General features: G+C 42.7%; 1 protein-coding gene across 1 annotated transcript in view; it reads right to left on the minus strand.

Annotated features, from left to right (window-relative positions):
* LOC118426294 (dynein heavy chain 10, axonemal-like) overlaps positions 1-15,482 on the minus strand; it is a gene marked incomplete in the record, with an annotated part of 69,271 nt that overhangs the window by 21,123 nt on the left and 32,666 nt on the right. Inside the window, 18 exon segments of the mRNA XM_035835598.1 lie at positions 1-205; positions 712-909; positions 1,344-1,580; positions 2,426-2,514; positions 3,109-3,325; positions 4,309-4,446; positions 4,972-5,103; positions 5,700-5,799; positions 6,334-6,517; positions 7,543-7,792; positions 9,934-10,086; positions 10,469-10,567; positions 11,023-11,189; positions 11,946-12,165; positions 12,604-12,861; positions 13,962-14,117; positions 14,553-14,697; positions 15,350-15,468. Coding sequence (XP_035691491.1) covers positions 1-205; positions 712-909; positions 1,344-1,580; positions 2,426-2,514; positions 3,109-3,325; positions 4,309-4,446; positions 4,972-5,103; positions 5,700-5,799; positions 6,334-6,517; positions 7,543-7,792; positions 9,934-10,086; positions 10,469-10,567; positions 11,023-11,189; positions 11,946-12,165; positions 12,604-12,861; positions 13,962-14,117; positions 14,553-14,697; positions 15,350-15,468 — 3,067 coding nt within the window.

Raw genomic sequence — 15,482 nt, forward strand, 5'->3', positions numbered from 1 at the left:
CGTCCAGCTGTATTGCAGTGGCCTCAGCAAACTTCTTCTTCTCTGTAGCCTCAGTTGAACTGGACGAGATCTCTTCCAGAAGGGCCTCGCAGGCAGCAGTTTTCTCCGTCACGGCCACCTTCTGCACGGCTAGCTTCTCGTTTAGCTCATTCAGTTGCACACTGGCCTCCGCAAGCTTGGCCATACCTCCTTCCAGACGTTTGCACTGGAGGATTAATATAAACAACATTAGGAACATCAGTCACTGGACAACACGGTTGTACTCAAGTCTTTTTACATAGCGGATGTTTCTGTGCCTGTCTGTTGCTAAACTGCTTATGATAAATAGTTCTTGCCCTTGCCCTGAACTCAAAGTGAATGTGCTGAATTTGTACCCGTCCACTGACCCCTGACGTACTGGTCCTTCCCCTGCAGCAACTTGGTGTAGGAGGTGATGAAGTCCAGATAGTTGCCCTTGCTCTGAACTCTAAGACTATAAGTGTACTAGTTTTGTACCCCTGGCCATTAACCCCTGGCCATTAACCCCTGGCCATTTAACCCCTGCCCCCTGACCTGTGAGAGGATGTACTGGTCCTTCTTCTGCAGCAGTTTGGTGTAGGAGGTGATGAAGTCCAGGTAGTTGCCCTTGCCCTGAACTCTAAGACCATACAATCATGTACTACTAGTAGTTTTGTATCCCTGCCCTTTGACCCCTAACCTGTACACCCTGACCTGTGAGAGGATGTACTGGTCCTTCTCCTGCAGCAGCTTTGTGTATGAGGTGATGAAGTCCAGGTAGTTTTTCGGGGTAACATAGTTGATGCGGCGCAGCTTCTGCTGGAAGAGGCGGCTGTAGTCCACCACTGACTGGTGCACGTACACCAGATGGCTCACCACCTGTTCCTGGTGCTGGTCTGGTACCATCTGGTTCTGTGGGCAGTAAAACATTGGTTCAAAACTTTAACACCAGGAAGACGGTTGTGTTTGTGTGTTTCTACATACAAGAAACTTTACATGGAATTGTCTGAATTTTGGTATTTGAGTAGCTAATGAGATCCTGAAGAAACACAGGGATTTGGGGCCCCTAGCAGCTTTTTCCCCCTTAAACTATTACAGAATGGATCTTGTTTACTAAAAAGCCACAAATTAAAGTTAAAAAGTTCTGTCCTTTAGGGGAATATTCTTAAAATTTACAGGCTCTGAGTCTGACCAGAATCTCCAAAAGGAATGATCTTGATCATGGTTTCTGTCAAGGGAGACTCCAATTGGGATCCTTACTGGCAGAATCAGCGATATTGCAATCTCTCCCAGTCCTTCAATTTTGGTACATCTAAAAGAGAAAAAAATGAGCCTATTGTACTTACTTCTCCCACAAACACGTTGGCAACGGCGTACAGAGCCTGTTCAGGCCACGGCATGAACCAGTCGATGGTCGTGTTGTTCACCAGTCCGGGGAAGTTCCGGCAGCGCGTACGAAGAGTGTCGCCTGTGGGGGACATGGCAAGTACGATGTGCAGGTTGTTGGAACACTTGGTGACGAAGTACTGCCAGATCGCCTCCCTGGCGGGGCCCGAACCAGCCTTGCCTGCCTCGTCTCTCATCTGGGAAATATATCATCATCATCATCATCATCACTACATCATCATCATCAATACCTTATCATCATCGTCATTACATCATCATCATCATCATTATGCCAGATCGCCTCCCTGGCGGGGCCCGAACCAGCCTTACCTGCCTCGTCTCTCATCTGGGAAATATATCATCATCATTATCATCATCACTACATCATCATCAATACCTTATCATCGTCGTCATTACATCATCATCATCATCATCATTATGCCAGATCATAATTTTGAGAAAACAGATAATAAGTAAATGACAACTATCATTTCAGGAGGTTGTGAAGAAATAACCATTATTTCAGCACCTTGGAAAGGACCACACTAACATTTCCGTTTGTCAGGGTGGGTGAAATATTAGCTGCTATCTATCACAATTCACAAATTTCATAGAGTAGAGAAAGGTATGTTGAGCCCTGATCATAGAGAACATTTCATGGCCAAAACGCCAATCCAAGTTGGTATTATCAGCTAAATAGAGGCGGTGGTCAGTTCTGTCTTGCTAGTGCTATTTATGATGGAGGTGTTCGAAATAGAACCATGATCGAACAGTGGGCAGGGCTTAATTCAGTATGGGTCCAAATAAATAATACTGTAAATGCAGAAATGTTTGCGGTGGATTAATGTTCGCGGTTTTCGCGGTGACCACTTCACCGGGAATTTAAAACCACCGCGAACATTTTTCTATAATGATATTAGATTGCAGTCTATGGTGTTACCGCGAACTTAAATCCACCGCGAAAAGTCCCTTTTCCCGCTACCGCGAAATTAAATCCCTGTGAACTTAAATACATTTACAGTACATGGAATGAGATACCCACACTCTGAATGATGGCGTCCTTCTCATCGTCAGGGTACAGAGCAGGGACCATGCCTGATGTCAGCATATTGTTAATCAGCTCCAGGAAACCTGTGGACACATTAAGAACCAGCATCTTACTACTAAGAACTAACTCGTGCATGTACATTTTTGTACCAACATATACAATTTTTCCTTTGAGAAACAGATAATGACATCTAGAGGCCTGGGGGCTTCTTTAAGTTTTCATAAACAAAGCTTCAAACAAACAAACAAACAAACAAACAAACAAACATCATTTCAGTAGATTGTGGAAAAATAGCCAGTATTTCAGCACCTTGGAAATGACCACACTAACTTTATATAGAAATGCAAGATTAAAGCATTTCATAACACACTGATTTTACGCAACTGTATTCAATCCTCTCTAGCTAGTGATGTATTATATGTAATAATTAAAACTCAAATATTGCCCTGTTGAGATCAAATCGAGCGCATACATTTACATGATTGTACTTTTGAGATAGGAAGCCTTTTCATATATTGACTCACCTACATGTATTACTGTTTTTCTGTGTGTATGAATATATGAATATATATATATATATATAGATGCATAAAATAAACAAATATATATAGATGCATAAAATAAACAAAAAGATATCAACCTGAATGTGATTCAAACAATGTTTTCAGACCATCTACCTTCTTGTGCCACGTGAGCATCTGTGAACAGGAACACAGTCTTCTTATTCTCCACCCCGAGCTTCCCGTACAGGATCTTCAGGTCATCGCGGAAGTTAGACTCCTCGTAGCCTCGGCTCAGCGTGATCTCGAAGATGTCGCATCCGGCGGTGAAGGAGGCGAGTTTGGTCAGGCTCTGCTTGCCTGATCCTCCTATGCCAACAAGCAAGGCGTGACCCTGTGGAGACATAGCACAGGTTTAAAAGTTAAAAGTTAGAATTTGCCCATGCATCTACAGATGCGTAGGGTGGGGCCCATCTCTACTTTGAAGCCCTTGGGCCACACATCTGTGCAAGTCACTACAGCAGGGGGCTGGTCCGCTGGTAGTGGTGTGTATTTAACTTCCATACTCTTCCTCATTAGTGCTGAGTGCTAAGCAGAGAAAGCAGCATGTACCATTTTTAGAGTCTTTGGTATGACTCGGATGGGGATCAAACTCACGACCTAGCAAATGCTAGGCAAACACTCTACCCACTCGGCCATAGCAGAGGTTTGGTTCGGTTTAATTCAGATCTCCAGTGACTGTTATGTCATTATTCTTCCTGTCATTATTCTTCCCGGGTGAATGATGTAATCCTTGTGTGGCTGATACGAGACAGAGGTTTGCCAGGCCTTTATCCAGGTGATTTGTAGTGAATCCCCATGACTGGGGGTTTCTGAGTAGCCTGATGTGATAGCCAGTCTATCAAACAGCCCAGGTAGCCAGGCCTGGTGCTCGGCCCAGCATTTTCTTTAAACCTTTTCTGCTAGGAAAAAAGAAGAAAAAGAACACGACAGCCCAAATAGTATTTTTCCCCTTCAGGAAAACATGATAAACTAAAATATTATACCTGAGAGTCATCGACAGAGAGGAAAACATAAGAACATGCTGGATAAAGGAGGCTGTCTGGATCAGGAAGTCAGCTCCAGTCATGAACAGAGACGAGGGGGGGAACAGACTGAGCCACACACTTTTAGGAAACAGCATTCTTGCTGCTGCAGCGCCGCCTACATCGGCTATAAGCAGCAGCAAGAATCAGATAAAGCCATTCTAGCCCCGATGATGGTGTCAGTCATCGAAACGTAGGAAGTGAGTACTAATTTGATTGTGTTTGAAGAACCTTACTACATGAGTATTCTACCAACCTGATGAAACTATTTATATGGAGGATTATATTATACCTGGTCCATTCTGATGACGCGGTGGATGCGGGTGAGATGCTCCAGGGCGTCGTCGAACAGCACCAAGTTCATGGGCGTGTAGTTATCATTGTACTCCTCCAGGATTTCCTGGAACAAGGCCTTAGCTGCGTCATAGTCCTGGGAAGGTTGAAGAGTAACCAAGTATGAAATGCAGATTCTAATGAAGAATATCTATTAATAAAACTGTCAAAAAGCAGTAAATTGTTCAATTTGTTGTGTCACAGTCATCCTTCTTCTGACGCCCAATCAACTGCATGGAGGAATGTTCCAGGATGTTTTTGGGCTAAACATTTTGAACATTTCTGAACCTAATATTCTAGTATTTCTTGCATCATATAATAACAGGGTATAGGAGGAATAGTGACTGTCATAAACAGAAAACGGCATACAATACGGGATGAAAACAGTGACAAACAAAGGTACTGTTGTTTGAAATCTCTGAATTTGCATGAAAACAAAATCATGACTGTTAACTTAAGTATGGAATGAAAATGTTAGTTTTTCACATTAAGCTGAACCAAAATCAGTAGTTTTGTTTTCTGGGCAGAAATATGAGATACAACTAGAGATACAACTAAAATAAAGTGGGAAAAATTGTATATCTACCCCACTGGACCTTGACAAAGCCCTTGGCGTGCTCACCTGAATGTCCTCGTACACCCGAGGTTCTGACTCCTCCAGAGCCGTGCGGAAGTCGCCGAACAGGCAGGGTTCCCTCTGGACGGCCTCGATGTGCTGCCGGTAGTTCTCCTCCAGGATACCCTTCATGATGCCCTAAAATAACACCGGATAGTGGGTATAGTGAGTGACAGAGCTTCAAACACACATCCAGCACATACAAGGCGCATACAGTGTATTCCCTGGTATCTAAAGCTATTTTATTTGATTTCTGCAATGTCATTTGCCCTAAAACAACAACACTTGTATAGTGAGGGAGAGATCTTCAAAGCATGCATCTACAATATAAGGTGGAGAGTGCTTGAAATATCCACACCCAAATGGTGTGGTGGAGGCAGGGTCTCTCTCCCAGTTCAAAACTGAACTAGGGAGGGCCCTGCTGCATTGAGTCGCCCCTACACATTCTAAATGTAAATAGCACCCACTAAATTCACTAATTTTGTCTTGCACCCACAAATCAGTTATGTATCTTAAAGTTTACTGTTTCTCCTAAGTTTACTGTTTCCCCTAAGTTTATTTGTTCCAATCACTTGTTCCTAACACATGGGCACTGCTAGCAATCTCTGTTATATGGGCTTAGCAGTACAAAAAGTACAATTATTATCATGATAAGGATTATTAAATAATAGTGTGCAAGCATTCAGTATAAAAAACCTACACTACTATACTATGGTCATTTTGAAACTACTTACCACAACTAGGTCCTTGTCTGTATCGTTAATGAGCCTGTCATTGAAGACTCTGGTGGTTTCGTTCCTCCAACAGCGAATAAACTGGGGAGCAGTCTGGAACCTGTGGAGCAAACAAATTTCATTTATTAACTTGCAAATTTTAATGGCTACGTTTTTGGAAGTGTGAGTGTGCCCACCTATGTGTTTATGTGTGTGTGTGTGTGTGTGTGTGTGTGTGTGTGTGTGCTTGTGAGTACATGCATGTGTGTGTGAACACAATACCTTGAGAATGAGTTCTCTGATGATATTTGGTATGTGGGTACTAGATCTTGATGTGACATTAGATTTTGGGCTCCCTAACAGCTTGTTTGGGTACTGCAGCAGAACTCCTGGTTTTGATTTCATGTGTTCTCAGCTATTGTCATGACTTTTGGGTGATGATAGCTGGCTTGTTTGTTCAATTCATGTCAGCTCAGCATGGAAGAAAAGACAAAACATGCAGACTATGTGCCAAAATGACTTCTACATGACACATTTTTCAAATCTAATAAGAACATACAAGGTCGCAAACTGGCAATTTTCAAAAATTCCTGGGGTTTTATGTGCAAAACAAACAAACAAACAAACAAACAAACAAACAAACAAACAAACAAACCTGTCTGGGGTGGTGAGGCAGAGGCCCTGGTACGTCCGGGACAGGTCACGCAGGTTGAAGATGTAGTGGAACTTAGACGGGGTCGGCGGAAGGTCACGCACAATGTTCTGGTACAGAGTCAAGGTCGCTGAGGTCAGCCCGTTGGCCAGCCCGCGAATCTCATCACTGAACGGCTTAAGATGACCTTGAAGCAAAGTACCAAGTAGCATCTTTTAAAAAGTTCTTCTCAAGGTACACATCATTGTTTAAAATCTGGTCAAAGTTTGTTTTTCTCCATAAGTGACTTGAATAATTTATCTTCAATGTTCTTTACTGATTCTGGTTTTATGTGCTACAAATGAAACCGTGTTTCAAATTTCTAGAATATGTTCCTGCACAATGTTCCATCATGACCACAAAATATCATCCTCCTAACGCCGGTCCCCAACGGCATTAGCCTATGGGGCCCTGCTATCTCATGCCCTATCAGTGGTTATTATGATTGTCGCCACAAACAAGCTGTCAACCAATCAGAGAATAGACCTTTCTTGGGCTTGTTCTTGTCGCAAGCTGTCTCGCAAAGGCCGCTGGGAAGCTATCAGCCAATCATGTTACGTATTACATGGCTCCATCCTCCTACGCCCGATCCCCAACGGCTGACTGCCCACATAAGGGTAAGTTCATTAATATTTATAAGTAGGGTGGTCCCTAACTGGTCTGAGTGCACAAGGTAGCAGAGGTAAACACAGTAAGTTTTGACATGACTGTGGTTCCTCTGCATAGGAGAATGCAACAAAATCTATCTGTAGAATGTGACATCACACAAGTGTTGGATTGCTCATTCCTTTCAGCAACAGAGACTGGAGTTGGACAGTAGAAAATTTGAACATCCAATTTTTATGTCACTTGAGTCTTGAAAATTACAGTTCAACTTTGACTCCAAAGATACAATTCCAACTATTTGCAAAGAGAGCAGTCTTTTTATAACGCACTTTTAAGTTTATCAATTTTTGAACAGAAAGTAACAGAAACCTTGAAGGTATAAGGTTAAAATCCTTCATTTGAATAGTGGAACATTTTTTGTTGTTGCCATCAAGGAGGTTGAAAGAGCCGACTCCTTCCCCTTTTTCAACCTCCTTGTTGCCATGTCTACATGTACATGCATGCATCTATTCAGTGCCAAACAATTTTCTGGGGTGAACAAAATGCAAAATTAGCAAAAACAGACACCTTGCAGGATGGATGAGTAGATGTGGTGCAGTGACTCGTCTGAAGGGAACGTCATGTTGAAGACGGTGAAAAGCGACACAAAGCGAGGGTCGACCTCGTTACGACCTCCCCCAGCCTTGCCCATGGCGGCCAGGTAGCCCAGGTCCTTCAGAATCTTGTAGTTGAGCTCTTTTCCTCTGTCGTACATTCCGCCGCGCTCCAGGAGTAGCTTCAGGAGAGCGATGGGCTGCTGGGTCCCGTAGGTGTCCACCTGGGAGAAAAACAGTCGTTAAAAATTACACTGAGGCAAACAGTACAAACTACTGTAATTCTTGAAATTCTCGCGTCTGGAAATTATAGCGTTTTGGGGAAAATGGAGTAACTCGCGTCACTTAATTTTAGCGTTGTGAAGGAGGCGCTAAATTTTCAGTCGGATGTGTGAAAAAATAGCATGAATATTACCAAAACCCTCGGTAGTTTACATGCCTAAAGTCCGAAAAATACATGACTAGAAATAACATACACGCCGGCGGTGCGTGTGGTTCTGAATAATAAACAACTTACGGACGCGGTGATTTCAAAACGCGCTTGACGGCCGCCGACTCTGGCCGGCCGGCGGCCCGCTAAATTTTGGCGGACATAGCCGACCCAAGGACGACAACAGCCCACTTGATACTGCTGTCGTGAATAAGGAAGCCGAGAAAGCCATACAGGTAGCGAACAGCGAGAAAAAACGTAGCGGGAACCACCACCATACTCCGGAAGCAGGACCAAGATTGCAAAATTTGGTAGCGAAAACTTGTGAGGGACGTCAGCGAATCTCGAATCGGCCACGCATTCGATCAAAAAGACGTTTCTGGAAGAAGTCGCCCGCCATGGAACGAACAAGATCGCAAACTTTTCACACACAAAAAACATCGCCAGACTTGAAGGTTGTCGACCTCGATGCGGCGCCGCAGAAATAATTTTGTGAGATCCATGCGGCGCACGGTCGGCGCCATTTTGAAACTTGATTGTTGTTGTTTGTACGCTTGGGTGGCGGCGGATTCTTGTAATGAGGGTTTGATTCCGAATTGTTCGTAGCTCACAAAAAACACGCCTTACATATTGGGCTTTGACGCTATGAATTTGACTGTCTTTCTGCCTAGAAATTCGTAGATTTACACCAAATATTCCGTAGTGGCTTTGTATTTTTTCTGCGACGCCATTTTTGCTGTTGTTGTCTGCACGCTAAGATGACGCGGACATTTTCTAAGTCTTGTGTAACATCGTAGCACAACGTGAACTTCGGAACTGTTTTGTATATTTTATGGACAACCTTCTAAATCGTAGCGTAGAATAATATTGATAAATACGCAATTGGTAAATATGCAGCTCAGCTCGTAACGAATTTGTGTTGTTTGCGTCAGCATGCTTTCACTGCATTTTGTAAAAGAAATGACGACAAACTTTCCATTTAAATATATGTTTTATTTCTTGAAGAACGACGAACTTCTTGTTCCTGTGTGAATAACTAGGGTAATGTGTGCACGTTTTTGTAAAGGATAAGAGTTAGATCGTGACCGTATATACTAAGTAACAAAACCAGAAATCGGCGCCGCGACATTAGAGGGTGGGGGGCGGTGGTGAATTCGCGTAATGAAAAAGTCGCGTAATGAAAATTTAGCGCTCGACTAGTGGGCGCTAAAAACGCTAAAATTAAGTTACCGCAATAAAATCAAGAATTACAGTATGTAACTATATCTAACTCAACCTGTTTGCTGTCTATGCTTTCCAATATATATACATAAAAGCTTCAGGAGAGCGATGGGCTGCTGGGTACCGTAGGTGTCCACCTGGGAGAAAAACAGTCGTTGAAAATTACACTGAGGCAAACAGTACAAACTATGTAACTATATCTAACTCAACCTGTTTGCTGTCTATGCTTTCCAATATATATACATAAAAGCTTCAGGAGAGCGATGGGCTGCTGGGTACCGTAGGTGTCCACCTGGGAGAAAAACAGTCGTTGAAAATTACACTGAGGCAAACAGTACAAAGCACTTTGGAACTATATTTAACTCAACCTATTTGCTGTCTATGCTTTCCAATATATAAACAGCTCAATAATGATTTAACACAAAAAAGGGCAATGTTTTCTTTCTTTTCCAACGCAACTATCTATGGAAGATTTTATACGGTTTAGAAGAAAACCAACAATAAAGCAAGAGACAGTTATTTGCAAGTCCGGAATTACTTTCCAACATTTTGGTTTCTTTGTAACCAACCCTAAATGTGTTTTCACAAGTCCAGTTTTGGTCCGGTGTGCACTAGCAACACAATATAGACGTTACACAACACATGCATAATTATCTCTATGATGACAATGACCATGCAATGATTAGTGCACAACATATATGCCCAGACCCTTACCTGTGGCATGTTCATGTCGTCTATGAAGCAGAGGAGTCTCTTCCCGGGCGGCGGCCCGTAAGTGTCCTTGGTGCGTTTCTCCACGTTAGCCTCAAGGTTACGCTGCACGTCCATCGAGGTGGTTCTCGACGAGAAGTTCATGGTCAGGAGGAGCTGGGGGACAGAAAGTTCAAACAGTTTACAAAAAGCCACAGATGCATTGCAAGATAATCATTACTACTTGACACAAACTTCAGATGTTAAATAATTCTATGGCACAACTGCTTACTTCATGATCATATGGCATTGACCTCATTTGTGGTAGAATGTTTTCTTAATTCACGCACTCCTTAAGAAGCAAAGCATTCTTTATGGCCTTTGTGTGCATTAAGCATCCACATTACACAGAAAGTGTAACGCTCCCTCTGGCAGATCAAACATAAACTGCACATGTCACACACACACACACGCACACACACACGCACGCACGTACACACAAACACTACACAAACACTACATGTTACATCAAACAACTGTTACAATGTCACTTCCTTACATGGGTCTCCTTGTCCACGCTGCGAAGGAAGTCTTGGATCGTGGCTGTCTTCGATGTTCCTGTTTCTCCCACCAGGACAACAGGCCTCTTGATGTTAACCTGAAAGGGGCAAAGTTGCCTTGTAGTTTGCATTTCAACTTAGAGCCTACAGGTTTTGAGTTTAAATCCTTAGCAGGCCCTAGTTTTGTGCCCATGGGAAAGGAGCATTGCACCTATTTCCTCACTGTACTTACTAAGTAAGTACAGCAAAAATGAGTAGTGCCTAGCTTTGCATATTAAAGATACCCTCTTAGATGGGACATATGGGCCATAGAGGTCCTGTATTTCAGGAGAGCCACAGCTCAAGCATGTTAAAGAACGCCCCACATAAAAGTAGAGGTCCATCCTGCCCTTACAGACTTGTACTTACTGTGACAATGAGTGCTACCAGTACCTAGCTTAGGGACGTCCTCTTGTCTTTATAACTTGTACCTACTGTGCAATCTTGTGAATTATGCTTATAGAGGGATTATTTACTCTTCAAAATAAACAAACAAACAAATAAACAAACAAACCATGAGCTGCACAAGCCAGGTGCTGCGTACGGTGTCGACCGTCGGGACGAGGATTTCGTTGAACTTCTTCTCGGGGTCGTGGACGTACTTTGGCACCAGCTCGCCCCACGGGATCCAGCGGTTCTGCACATCATCGAAGAAGTACTCATACAGGGTGGGCTGGGCACCTGGATGGAAATAGTTATGCATTCATGGGGTCTTGAGTTTGATTTCTTGACTTGAAAAATGGCACATGCCGATTTCTCTGCTTATGTTACCCACAGGACCCGCAAGACCGGGCGCTAGGCGGGGACTACTAACAGACAACGTCAGAGCCAGGAATTTGGGAGACCAGACTTTTATATGTCAATATAGATCCACTTCACAGAACTGCCAAGAACGCATGCATTTACACTGGGATAATCCATTACTTGAGCTAGTGGGGGGGTTTCATCATGCTACACTTAGCACTCAGCATTTGGGAAAGAGCATGGAGGTTTCTCGCACACACAACTAAAGGTGGACAAGTCCCCTGCTGTAGCATTTGGTCAAAGCTGCATGGCCAAATTCCTTCGGAAAAAAAATGGCACTACCATGTTAACTTACAGTCAGACAGAGTAAGGACTTCAGAAATTCTTGCTGCATTAATAGAATAGAATAAAACAAGATAGCATGTGGCGACTACAGTGTAAAGCTTTTAAACTCCTAATTCTATTAATAGTAATCTTATTGGGCTCAACTTCTTTTTCTGAGACAGTGGAAGACAAAAGATTCTAACTTTTTGTTTTGCACGGGTTTTGTGATGTTAGGAGGAGAGCAGTTTTCTTTTATTCTGGAGTTGCAGAATAGAGGATTTCAGTGGCCTCTTTAGAGAGTTTCCTCCTTTTGTTATTGTAGAAGGAACAATCATTATGGTAACCACAGATATGAGAAACTTTTCTCACCAGGTATTTCTCCAATGCCAGCATATTTCCCAGGCTCATCAGTCACCGTAGTCATCTGGGACAGGCCCTTGATGAGCTGGTCAAATTTGACACGGCCATCCTCCAGAAGAGCACCTCCAATTGACCAGTACAGGCACTGCAGGAAGTACGCCTCCAGTATCATAGAGTCAGACACCTCCTTGACTAGGATGGCATTCAGCATGTTGGACAGTTGAACCACCTGAAATGCAGACAACATATAATGACTTAGTGATGATAAACTGCACAGCAGGCTGTTAGAATGATTTCAAGACAGTGAAAGAAATTTCAAACCAACATAAGAAAGGGTTGCATCAATAATGCTGACCAAAACTTGTTGACGGTCAAGAAAATTTCACTTTCAATTGAACATTCCAATTTGAAAGGTGAAAAATAGTATTCCTAGAAATCATAAAGTGTACAATGTAAAAGATAACAAAATAAAACAATAAGATAAAATTTGCTCACACAATAAAAGTAATTTTGAAATTCAAGCCATTAATTGCATATGTATGAATGAATTTCTTTCCCCTGTCACTGTACCATTTGGCTTCAAAACTTTTGTAGAGCTTCAAAACTTGAGTAAGTTTCAAATTCTGATCACACATCATTTTCTTGGTCACATTTGAATGATCCCTACCAGGTTGAGGTTGGTGAGGGGCACGATGCACTTCAGTCTCTCTCCCTGCCTTCCGTCCACGATGCCTTCAATCACCATGTCGATCGCGGGCGGGACGTACTTCTCAAACAGCCTGTTCAGGTCGTCCCTCTCCGCCTTGTTGGGCCTGCCGTTCGCCCACTTCTCCCAGAAGGGCTGGTAGCCGAGGTTCTTTGGGTCGACGTAGACCATACCGCAACGGGACACGGTAGCCGGGGAGGCGTACTGCAGGTCTCCTACCTGCAAATGGGCAAGAAAAATGATTTCAATTTACAGACAAATCAATCTCTTCCACTGAAAGACGACAGTATAATATTACTTCCAGACACTTCCAGTGACATCCATCACTTGTCTTCATTGTCACTATAAAGAACTGTTAGAACAATCAATACAAGTACATAATGGATAGTAACAAAAACGCAGAGCATGTCATACCATTACCAGACAAAAAGACAGAAGGAAGGAGATACACTGTAGGCATAGCAAGAGCAGGGAAAGTAACAGGGCTTTAAAATTATTTTCTTGATAGATACTCTGTCCTTGGTGCTGAAAAGATTGTGCCTTCCACTGTACAATAACCAAATTAAGAATCACCGGTAATTCAGCACCAAGGACAGTACTGTACTGTAGTTTTTGTTCCCCTAAGATTATCACTTGCCAGCATCAGAACTCGATGAAATTCAAAGCTTACCATTCACATTTTTGAAATTGTCAGGAGCACAAAAAACATTTTGAATGCCTAACATTTCACCAGTACAATCAACAAGTCTTGAACATACTGCACATATTTTATCTTCTGTCCAGTTGAAGATTACTACCAGTAATAGTTTTTTCTAACAAGATTGCTCAGTGCAAGGCCACATGGACCACTTCTGGGCACAAGACTCTTTGTAGCAGGATCCCCAAGTCAGAAACATCAAGCCCAGGTAAGTTTGACTAACTGACTAAATAGGGAAAGCAGGGGTTAAAGCTATAATGTGAGGTCTGAGATAAATCATCCTTTTCACAACATTAATCCATTTGCCCACCTCAAACAACATGGCAATGACTGGAGTGTACAAGTTTGGGAAAAGAGAGGAGGAATTGATCCTATTGGACGCATCCTACCTAGAGGCAAGGGGTACAGAAAAGTAATATTGATTGGATTCTCTAAGATTTTCCCTCAAAAAAGTTGGGAAAGAAAAAAGGAATTTAGGATAAAAAGAAGAGAGAGGGAGGTTGCATATCAGAGTACTAACAGGTGCCTATTTCAAACAGTATTGCAGTATTTTTTATATGATAAGGTTGGGAGGGATGTAAGGAGTACAACCTTGTACATACAACTGTTCCTCTATACCTACCTCAAACAACATGGCGCAGTGCTTCTGCAGGCGGATACGTTCACCGTTGGCGAGAGTCAGCAGCTTGTTGTCGTCCATGACAGAGTTCATGTTCTCCACCCAGAGGGCGTCGACATCACCGTCGTACAGGATGTACCGCCGCTCCTGCTTCTCACCCTGCGGAAAGAGGAGTTGAACAATTCAGGAAGGAAATTGAGAGACTAGGGTCTAAAGTCTAAAATTTTCTGCACATAACTAGTACCATATAGCAATTGAAATTTGATTTTAGCAACTATAATCTTTGAGTATAATTTGAATACGATGCAAGATGCAAAACTATGAAAAACATCCAAAATGTAACAAAATTCATTCTTTATCAAATTATGTAAGATTAGGTGAAGGGATATTCCAAAACTATGGCCACACAGCAATCTCAGCCCCTAGTAGAAAAGGTCCATTTTGTGTAAATAAAGACTAATACTAATCATAAGTACAAATTAAGATGACATACCTTGTCATTCACCAATTAGTATACCTAAAAACACTTTTATTTCATGCATGTCTCTCTATAATTCACTCACCAAAAGTTAGTACTGTTTGAGCTATAATTACCTGCAGAGGCTTGTTGATCTCCCTGAAGATGTTGGACAGCATCCCGTCAGTCCAGTCTCGGGTGATGGGATCCAGGATTCCGTACAGCTCGATTACCGTACAGGCTTTGGGGTTCATCACGTACAGCTTGGTGTTCAGCCCAAGTCTGCATGGACAAAATAAGTGTGGATTATGAAGGTGCAATAAAAATCATTGATAATCTAACAAGAGCATCTAAAGTCACAGCTGCCATTCTTCAAGCTTCATCATGCACTTATTACTGAAATCATTCACTATGACCTTAGGATTGAAAATTTAAGCGACTAGACAGTGTTCATTGAATAAACTGTAGTCAAGTCAAGTCCAGGCCTTTATTCTCCTTTAGGACTTGTTCAGCCATGTAGCTACTTTTCAAGGCTGAGTTCATGGGTTTAAGGTCACTGATAAGTTTTTAAAAACGTAGTGAAAGAGTAAGTGTTACCTGGTTTGTGCCTGTGCAAGTGTGTTGATATCCACAGACTTGCCACTGTGAGCAATTTCAAGTGTGTGAGTGAGTGAATGTGTATGAGTGTAAATGAGTGAATAAGTGAGTGAGAGCGAGTGAGTGAGAGTTACCTGGTTTGTGCTTGAGCGAGTGTGCTGATGACAACAGACTTGCCCTCTGTGAGTGAGTGATTGAGTGTGTGAGTTAGTGAGTGATTGAGTGATTGAGTGAGTGAGTGAGTGAGTGAGTGAGTGAGTGAGTGAGTGAGTGAGAGTGATTGTGAGTGAGGGACTGAGTGATTGGGTGAGTGAGAGAGAATGTGAATATTTATTACCTGGTTTGTGCCTGAGCGAGTGTGTTGATGACAACAGATTTGCCCCCTCCCGTGGGCCCCACAATCATGGTGGTGTGTCTGGTGAGCATGGTCTCGTACATCTGCACTACCTTGTCAGCCTGCATGGGGGGGA

This window comes from Branchiostoma floridae, chromosome 11 (genome assembly GCF_000003815.2).
Source record: "Branchiostoma floridae strain S238N-H82 chromosome 11, Bfl_VNyyK, whole genome shotgun sequence".
Taxonomy (NCBI): Eukaryota; Metazoa; Chordata; class Leptocardii; order Amphioxiformes; family Branchiostomatidae; genus Branchiostoma; species Branchiostoma floridae.